Source organism: Belonocnema kinseyi, chromosome 8, assembly GCF_010883055.1.
Source record: "Belonocnema kinseyi isolate 2016_QV_RU_SX_M_011 chromosome 8, B_treatae_v1, whole genome shotgun sequence".
Classification (NCBI taxonomy): domain Eukaryota; kingdom Metazoa; phylum Arthropoda; class Insecta; order Hymenoptera; family Cynipidae; genus Belonocnema; species Belonocnema kinseyi.
This window is the reverse complement of record NC_046664.1, coordinates 139278891-139289613: the sequence shown is the minus strand read 5'-3', so window position 1 is coordinate 139289613 and position 10723 is coordinate 139278891. Positions and strand designations below refer to the sequence as shown.

Genomic DNA, 10723 nt, shown 5'->3' with positions numbered 1-10723 from the left:
TTAACATGTGTTTAAATTGCACTGAGCAATTCGAGTTGAGCCTCATCAACGGTAGGATGAAACGACTTAGTATTCAGCGCAGCCTTTTATATAAGCTGTTAGTTGAACGAAGATATAACACTTTTGATAAATTCAATGAACAAGGGTAAACATGGTATAGTACATCCGCAAATTTTAACACCAACATTGCTCATTGAATCCTTAAAAAACTTTGAGGATAAATTTAACGTAAAGTATGCTTTGCCACTCAAAGAAGTGAATTACCAACATATTATTGACATATCTGAAATAAGCATTTGTTTGAATAATAGGAAATTATTGTACTCAGTTAACATACCAATATTTGAAATTGATGAATATAAAATCCAACATTTAATTCCGATACCGAAGCAGCATGGCAATCAATTTCTTATACCTGTTCCGAAGGAACAGTTCATTTTTCTAAACAATCCGAAAACCATATATGTTCCTACGAATGAAAAAGAAATATTAAAGTGCAGGTTACTCGAAAAAATCAAAATCTGTCAACGTTCTCATCCAACTTATTTGATAGCTGATACACACAATTGTGGAAACCAAATTATCCGTAGTGATATTAAAACACTAGACTTATCAACATGTGAAATATCCGTTCTCAAAATCGATTATTTAGTTTTTATTAGTTTAGCAGAAAGTCAAGGATATATTATAGTTCCTGAAAAATCTATAGACTTAACAACCAACTGCGAAGGAATAATTAAAGATATTAAAATTACCGAGGCATCACTTCTATCCTCAGGAAGAAATTGTATTTTAACCACCGAAGGTGCCATAGTAAAGTTAAAACAAAGTAGGGAACTGAGAAAACACATATATTACACAAAAAATATTTCTTTACCTTATACCAGTGATGATCTAGATTTACTCAACGATAAACTGCTACCAATCCAAAAACAGATTGATAATGAGCAATTGCTGGAAGCAGGTAGAACATTAGATGATATCGATAATGTTATAAACAGAGTCAAAAATGAACGTCGACCACGAACATGGACTGAAACCACCACAGAAACTCTTACATACTTAGGTTATGTTGCGTTAGTATTAATAACCTTATTCTCCATGTACAAATGCGAACTCTGCGATCTAGCACGAAAATGTCTGCCGAAAATCTGATTCAACCTATTTTGTACAACTAATAACATTAATAATAACACAGCCCCAACGCCAACTATTGTTACCTACGTTCCACAGGCTCCTCCTGCACATGAAATTGAAAACAGTGAGCCGTTAGTAGCACCTAAAGTTGTTAAATTGCGTTTTTCTGGAGCAAAACGAGTCTAACGAGGGGGGTGTAATACTTCTACTTTACCACTCTCCCCTCTCGTTGATTCTAGCTAAGGGTAGTTCGCCTACGACGCCTACACAAGGCCCTCGGGGCCTCAGTAGTCCATGCGCCCTGTCTACGGACAGGTCATTCTGTATCTTTCGGTCAATAAACAAAAAGTATTCTTATATCAAGTATAAAAGAAGTGTAATTCACTAGGCCGTCACATAATAACAGTTTTTAATTATCGCAGAGTTTTGATATTTATGTACAATTACATTAATTTATTAATAAATGTAAGTTTGAAACTATACTATAATTGTAAAATAATTATTTTCTTGCAGTCATAATGGCAAAAGAAACCTAAATTAAAACTAGGGATTTCGCCATCTCAATTTCTAAACTGCCCTGCTCATTGTCCGAAAGCTGACTTTTTTATTAGATATTTCAGAATCCTTTATAAAAAAAAATCTCGCTTTATTAGACGAAGGGTTTTTTTAGCAGCCTTCGAACAAGCCTCGGGGCATTTTGGAAATTGAGATTTCGAAACCCCTGGTTTTAATTTACTTTATTTTATGAATAAATTAATGTGACTGTACATAAATGTTAAAACGCAGTAATAATTCAACACTGTCCTACCGAAAGAAATCTCTGAGTATATTCTAAATATTCTCTAGGGTCAGAGAAGCTTAGAGATATTCTCCGCAGGCACTTAGGTAGATATGTTCAAAGGTCCAGGTAGTTCTTTTAAATGTTTTCAAGCCTTTAAAATGGCCTTTCCGAAATTGAAAGAGAAATACGATCGTAAATAAAAAGCAGAGGCTGAAATTGAAATAAGAATTCGATCACAAATAACGAGCAGAGAGGCTATATCAATCGAGTAGGCGACACTCAAAGGTCCTTTGTTAAGCTTTCAGATTAAAATTTAGAAGTAGATTTTTTAAATTTCAGAGATAACAGCCTAAAACATAATAATTCGGAATCTACGGGTTTCGATGATTTCAGATATCTAACTTTTTTTTATAAATGCTAAAAATTGGAATTAATAAGTTTCTCATAAATGGAATGAGATACGCCAAAAAGACAACACTTTTTAATTCAACTAGAAAATGGTATATTAGCATATAAGTTATAATTATAAATAAGTATAATCAAAAAATTCATTAATTTAAAAAAAAAAGTGTTAATAATTTGAAGAGAAATTTAAAAAGTGAGAGCCGGATTAGCGACGGCCCACTACGTGACTAATACAAAAGGAACATTATATCACCGTCCCACCACTCTTAAAAGGACCACTAAAAAGACCTTGAAAAGAACCGAAATCTCTCAGACTAAATTGTTTCAAATCGACTCTGCTTATAGTCTCAAATGGGTCAGGCTATTTCGCTAGAGAAAACTCGAGAGATTTCTATCGGTAGGGTGTGTAAACAAATCGTAATACTTACCGCAATAACCGTTCCATTGGGAGCTAAAACTTCCTTTTTCAAAATTATCTGATCCTTAAAAAGTGATCTTCACATACTAAATGTCCGGGTTTATTAATAAAATCCTTTTTTTTTCACGATTAATTGCTTGTTGTCAACGTTCAACATCATTTTTTGGAAAGGAGAAAAACATATTTTACTCCGTTTGAACGGGCTGATTCGTACCCTGCTCGACAGTTCTGATCCATAGATCGATGTACACTCATTTTGATTACATATTTACCAGTAAATGAATAAAATACGCCAAAAAGACGATATATTTATGACATTTCACAAGTTTTTACATGCAAAATAATAACAGCCAACGGGCAGACCGGGCGTCGCAGCGGTGGCGCCAATGCTTAAAGCCTCGCCGCTCTTCACAAAACTAACTCACGCCTCTAATGCACAAGCGAAAATCGTGTCACCCCCCCCCCCCCCCCCACCGGGGGTGCGTTCCAGGCGACCACCCGGGTGAATTGGTGGGTGAAGTAAAGAAGTGGGCAGAGTTTACTTGGGTGAACTGGAAGGAGAACGATAGAATGAACTGTTTCGAGTGTGCGTAGGGTGAAATAGTCACCCGTCGAGTGACCACCACTCTTCACCCGAGTGGTCACTGAACGGCTCATCCGAGTGAAGCCCAACACTCACCTAACATCGTGGAACGGCTCTGAGTACACCCGAGTGCACCCGGGTATTCTCCTGGAACGCAAACCTGGTGGGAACTAATTCATTATAGCCCGCTCTGCTTTTGTTTGTTCATCCTCGAGTACTCGCCTGAGTGACAAACAGACCCGCACAGCTCTTATTACAACTACCAGCGGCGCGGCGTTAATTCTCGGAGAGGCTATTGAAGGGTTTCATGTAATACAATTCTGACCTAGGACATTTGAATTCAAAATAGTCCAACACCAGGGAATTTATGTATTGAGAACTATCCTCAATTACAAAATAAATTTACTTTTAAATCAGGGTTATGAGACAGCCCTGCTCATGAAATAACTTAAAGGATCAAAAGTTTAAACCTTTTTCCTTTATACTTACTTAGGAATAGGTATTGCTATCTTCGTGCCATCCTGTTGAGGATTTAGATTCATGCCACTTTTGGAAAGTGCTTCAAGTATTTGCGGAATAGCTTGCGGAAAAGCAGAGGCGTTAAGTATGACATGATTTGGGGTTCGAGCGACTTGCACCAATTCTTGGAGACAATACTCTTTTTCCTCAAATGTCACTGCAACTTCCTCAATGGATCCTGTAGATGAGCGTATAGTGACATTTTTAATAAAATCACTTTTCATAGCCTCTAATGCATTTTCCATGTTTAAAGCCAATTTCTGAACATTTAGATATTGACTCATTTCTTGTAGATCCGCTTTCGCCATACCAATTTTCTTTTTACCACCACGATTTTTTTCTTTTGCATACGCACCACAACTAACAGATAATTTTCGTGACCCGTTGTTCCAGTAAATGTCATCTAATTCTGACAAGAACTTGCTCGGAAAACTTAAATCTCTGAAGGTGCTAGGATACACATCCATGCTTGTAGAATACCTGATCAAAGGTAAAAAGTGGAAAGATCTACTGCCTATCATATAAATGAGCCGACTGTATTCTCTAATATTCCTCATATTTACTAATGTTCATCCAACTAGAATTCTCTTTAGTGTACAATCGCAAGATGTCGCATATGTTACAACCATGATCTAAGAATACACGGTCTAGCCACACGCAACTAAAAAAAAGTTAACCAATAAAGAGCAACTCCACCACCTTTAACCATATTGGATAAGTGAGCGCGCGAGAATGAAGTATATTTGAAAGGAAGTAAATGCAATGAGCGAAGATTGTAAGTAAAAAATAAAGAAATTATATAGTTTTTAAATAAATTTAATTAGTTTGAAAATAATGAAATTTTTTAGATGCATGATTTAAAGTATAAACAAATATATAACATCTAACTTGTAATCTAGAAGAAATACTTAGAAATATGGATAACATAACCTCTCAAGGCACCTGAGGAATTGTACCTTTTAACGCGAATGAAATGAAGTATCATCCACCTAAGGAGAAAAAAGAATATTGTTTTTGGGCTGAAAGCAGAAATAAATGAATGCAAAATATCGATATCATATCCTGTATTATGATAATATCCGTTTTTATATTTCGTATATAAATAAGCACTAAATGAGAACAAAAGAACCCTCTCAGGGTACACAAAAGTACATGTTCAGATCTTATATTCATATGAAATAATTATTTCAATGGTATTTTCAATAGAAACACCACTACAATTTTCACAAAGTTAATCTTAACACGACGCGCTTTCACAAACGGATAGCGTCAGCAGTGTCCGTTTCTTGCACCTTATTTGAATATTGAGAACTTTCACATGTATTGACATTGATTTACAATGTAGCCATAATTCATGATTTCAAATCTTTTGAGTGAAGACCGAGACGCTAACGGTTGCTATGGTAACCAAGATGGCTAAAAGTGGTGGAGTGCGAATGGGGACGAAATTGGGAGAGCTGATGGCTAGACTGTGTATTCTTAGATCATGGTCACAACCATCGCCATCAGGGATGTGCAGTTACACGTAACTGGAGGTTTATTACGTAAAATACCTTAGTCAATTATTTTACGTAGAAAGAAGGTAAAATGCCTAGCAAATTACGTAACAAGATGGCTGAACTGTAGAACTGCAAAACATCACTTTTTTGAATTTCTGGTACGGACATTCCTAGGATTTTTTTCTAATGCGAATATTTTTAATTAAAAAATAATAATGTTAAATAAACTGAAATAGAGAAAACATAAAAACACTTCGCGCTTCCTCAAATTCCATGGGATAAGACAATTTTAAACGTATCCAAGTAAATAAAAATAATCAATATCATCCAAATATAGCGCAATGTTTCATTTTTGCAACATAATATTAAACAATGTTGCTTGTAAGCGCCTTCTGGGACACAGCTATGTAAATAATTTTGAAGTATTGTTACATTTGTTCATTTAAATATTTGTAATCGATATATGTTTTAATATATTTTTTGGAATACCGGTGACTTATTCTAACCTAAAAAAACTTCCTGATTTTTAAATATTTCTCACACTCATATCTATTTTTGTTATTATTATTATTATGAAATATTGATCAATATAATATTTAATAGCTAAAACCTGCCCATATGTTTTTATATTTAATTTTGGAAAAAAATGTACGTAATAAAGTATACACTAATAAATCAACCTTATTATAATAACATTTATGTATCTATGTGAAATGGTTAATTTATAAAATTTAATTTAAGAATTGTTTGCAATGGTAAACAAGTTTTAGAGGTTGTATTTGTGGAGGGAAAGGGAAATCGCAGAACGTAAAGTCTCATATACGCGTAATTTACATCGTGTTAGAACACGATGTAAATTACTTACGTATAGTTCAAAACTTTCCGAACGTGGCATGCCAACCGCACTTAAAAAAAATATGGCCGCCTCCATTGTTTTGTTTTGACAAGTCGCTTGAACAAATAAATAATTGATAATCAGACAGGATTTTTTGAAATGTTTGTGGAATAAAAAATTATTCGCCATGTAAGAGGTAGGTAGTATGTTTATCAATATATCAAATTACTTTTACCAACAATATGCGTGCGACAGGTATTCGACGCTTTCGTAACAAAAACAATAAACATACAACTTACACCACACTGAAAGTCTTGTACATTACACTTGAAACCACACTTGTTGGAAACTTTCGCTTTTATGCAGCGATTTTTAATTGTAACATTCTTTCCTTTATTCACAAATTATTAATTGTTCAATCATTATTTATTTACATTTGACTCGCGTTCACATCGGCAGCCATATACTTTTTTAAGTGCGATTGGCACGACACGCTCGGGAAGTTGTGATATACGTAAGTGTGATTTTGCACATGTGTGTGTACGTACTTCTGACAACAGAAAAGTGTTCATTTTTAGTTCCACTAGTTTGGTCTCCTTATGTCTATTCTCCATGGGGGTAATTGTCATTTTAGCATCCAGAGGGGTATTGTAGTTCAAAAAAATAAAATAGATAGCGCTCCGATCAGGTGGGCCTGTCTTTGCATTGTCATGTATAGCAAAAATACTAAAATTCATTAAAAACTTGATACTTTTCATAAATATAAAAGGAAGAACAAAGTTTTCAGGAACAATAAGAGCAGCTGTAATTATTAATCCAAAAAGTTCATGAAAACATGTTATTTAATATTAGGAAAATTGAATAGAAAAAATGAGTATTTAAAAAACAGTTTCAATTGCATTCATATTTTTCTATTGTTTATTTCTGACATAATTAATTTTATAAACAATCGTAATTATTGCAAATTTCAAACATTCATTGATAATATCACTTTACTAATAATAATAGTGATAATAATATTTAAAAATTAATAATTAGCCTTACAATATAATTTTTTATTGATTCATCTATACATTTCCGCTCTCTAAAAAATGTATACCTATATAAAATTTATTTATAATCAGGGTGTCGACTTTAACAGGAAACCGGGAAAACCCGGGAATTGAAATGAAAAACCGGGAATTATGAGTGAAAATAATTATCTTTTTTATTTTATGATAGAGAGTTTCAGTGAAGTAATACAATTTCCCTTGGAACAAGGAATTTCTTACATGGAACGGGAATTTTTTTAAAGTGGGATGGAGAAGAAGGAAGTTTAAAAATCCCTGTTCCAAGTCAAAATTCGTCAGAATTTGAAAGTTCCTTTTATCGAAATTTGATAAAGAGACTGCTTCAAGTAATTTTTAGAGTAGGAGTATTATTTCAAAAAAGGAAACATTTCTAAATGATCATATAATTTTTGTTACACTATTCTTTTCGAATTTCCTTTTTTTCTCAAAAATGCAACTACTAAGGTTGAAAGCTAAACTCTTTTGTTGAAAATTAATTCTTTTCTCGGAAGATTCTTCACATTAAATGAAAATTCAAATCTTTTAAAAAATATAACTAGTTGCTTAAAATTCAATTTTTTAACAAAAAACGTATCTATTTCAGCAGAAAATATAACTATTTCGGGTGCAAGATTGACCTTTTATAGTTATAGTTTTTATAGTACCTTTTCATACTTCTTTTTTGTTAAAAATTCAAGTATTCCAGTTAAATATTCATCATTTTAGTTTAAAATTAATCTTTTGGGTTAGAGATAAATTTACTTGGTTGAGAAGCAAACTCGTCTGTTGAAAATTAATATTTTCTAAATTGCAAATTCATCATTTTGATTAAAGTTAATTTCTTTAGTTAAAAAATGAGCTATTTGCTGTTATAGTATCACGTACAACCCGGAGCTACACATTTTAATCCTATGATTCCGCACTAATAATTTAAAACACTTTCAACTCAATAAATAAGTTACTCGGTTACAAGTTCTTACCATTCAAATTGTCAATTTTACATATTTTTCTTATAGAAATCTCTTTCAATTGAATATTTTCCGTTTTGGCACTATTTTTTTTAACTTCGGAAGAAGGAACTTTTAAATTGTGACGAATTTTGACTTACAACAGGGATTTGTTAATTCCTTTCTTCTAAATCCCAGTTTCTTTTTTTTTTTTTAATTCCAGTGTCATATCGGAAATTTTTTTTATAAAATAAAAACGCTAATCGTTTCACTCATGCCCTGGAATTGTAGATCAAGTGAAAATTAATTTAAATCCCGGTAATTTCCAATTTTTGTCTCGGTCTTTCCTAGTTTCCCGCTCATGTATTCAACCTTATTATAAATAAATTATATATAAATAAATATTTTTTAGAGAGCGGAAATGTATAGATGAATCAATGTTTAAATGATATTATTACTATTGTTATTATTCAAGTAATAATATCAAACAATGTTTAAAATTTGCACCAAATGCAATTGTTCATAGAATTAATTAATTACATCAGCAAAATAAACAATAGAAAAATATAAATACAAGTTCTATTGTTTTCGAAATACTCACCTTTATATTCAATTTTCCTAATATTAAATTACGCGTTTTCATGATTTTTTTTGGATTAAAAATTACAGCTGCTCTTATTGTTACTAAAAATTTTTTTCTTCCTTTTATATTCATAAAAAGTATCAATTTTTTAATGAATTTGAGTGTTTTTGCTAAACAAAACTACGCAGTCAGGCCTATCTAATCAAAGCGCCATCTATTGGATTTATTTGAACTACGATACCCCTCCGGATGCTAAGAGAACAGAGAGAGCGAGGGCGATGCATAAAACCTGGACCAAATATTTGACTAGATCCATGAACATAGGATTCAGAGGGTACTAGCCACATGCTCCGTAAGTCTGACGCGGTGATTGATCAGAAGTTACAGGGATTTGGCCATCTTGAGTTGCAAATTCTGCGCGGGAAATTTGCACAAGAAACACAGAAATGTTCATAAGTGATACAAGCAATCTTAATTATTGATAATACAGATAAAGTAGTTAAATAAAGAATTAGAAAATAATAAATAAAAAATAAATATAAAAATAAATATATGAAATATAATATTGATTATTCAATATAAAGAAATAATATAGAAAGTAAATTAAATTTAAAAAAATTAGTAAGTAATACATAATATCTAACTCTATGATGATGAAGAAAAAGCACCTTTTTCCTTGCCGGAATATAATTATTTTAATAACGAAGTATTGCGATAAATATATACAGTTGGAAAACTATTTATAATATTTACATTATTTACACTTATTATGTGTCATGGGGCTGAATTGATTTCAAATCATGCAGGCTGAACACGATTTGATACCATTTTTATTCAGTTATGAGTATCTACACTTTTGAAACTCGTGAGGCATTTCATAAGAAAATTTTCTGGAGAAAGAGAATTTTTTGTTGTTACTCAAAAATTATTATTCACATTTTGCGCAAAAAGAATATGGAATATGAAAGACAAATTTACCGGGAATTTTGAAAGAAACGCAAGATAGAGAAAAATGCCAAGAGTATTTTCTTTAGAGCTTTGTAAAAGGAATAACTTAGTCTATTTGACTTTTTTGCGTATCTCTTCCTGTTTCTGGAAAAAATGTAAATGATCATTTTTCAGTAATAAAAAAAAATTGTTTCTCCTCTTCAAGGCGCGGGCTCAATGTGAACTCTAATGAGATATATAAACGACAAGTGTATCAACCTAAAACGCTGGCCTTTTTGAGAAAATTAAGTTTGAAAATTTTTAGAAAAATCACCGCCATTTTGTCAGTTTTAAGAAATTTCTACATTTTGTTGATAATTTCAAAATAAAATGGAAAAAGTACTAGATTTTACATATATGAAGGTTTATTTGAAAAAAATAAAAATGTTTTTTTACTTACTTGTGAAACGTAACCTCCACACACCTTTCTTCTTATTTTTCTTTCCAGTGTAATTTTTGAAAATAGGAACTGTACAATTCACCATTTTTTCTCGTATCGATTTATCACAATTAAAAAATTGTTTACATTACGAAATAGGAAAAAATAATGCAATTATATACAAAAAACAATGATCGCAGATGTACACAATATGTGTATATCTATATCGAGGCGTCCTAACGATAGGATGCTAACGCACCTGATCGTCTAGATGATACTTAACCAAAAATATAAACAATAAAAAGCTAACCAAGAAGTAAGAACTAGAAAGTTTTAGATCGCGAAATTGGACAAGATGGAGCTAGAAGTTGGCCAAAACTACAAGATGCTCGCTCGCTCCATCAAAACATTAAAGTGCTATCTCGAGCGAGTAAAGCATGAAGGTGCCACTTCTCGTTTATAATCTAAACGCGAGAAGTGGCAACCCTCATGCTTTGCTCGCTTCATGCTTTTATTTTTGGTTAACTACCGTCAAGTCGTGTCGCGTGCGTTGGCACCCTACCGTTAGGACGCCTCGAAATATACAATTTTTACAATCAAA

General features: G+C 32.4%; 2 protein-coding genes across 2 annotated transcripts in view; both read right to left on the bottom strand.

The window, feature by feature from the left end:
* LOC117178724 (vicilin-like seed storage protein At2g18540) overlaps positions 1-2791 on the bottom strand; it is a 30782-nt gene extending 27991 nt beyond the window's left edge. Inside the window, exon 1 of the mRNA XM_033370154.1 lies at positions 2752-2791. The gene's annotated coding sequence lies outside the window, so the exon portion shown is untranslated. The remainder of the gene's footprint in view (positions 1-2751) is intronic.
* LOC117178339 (ribosome-recycling factor, mitochondrial) overlaps positions 1-4457 on the bottom strand; it is a 12608-nt gene extending 8151 nt beyond the window's left edge. Inside the window, exon 1 of the mRNA XM_033369756.1 lies at positions 3814-4457. Coding sequence (XP_033225647.1) covers positions 3814-4400 — 587 coding nt within the window. The 5' untranslated portion in view covers positions 4401-4457. The remainder of the gene's footprint in view (positions 1-3813) is intronic.
* Between the last annotated feature and the right edge of the window lie 6266 nt (positions 4458-10723).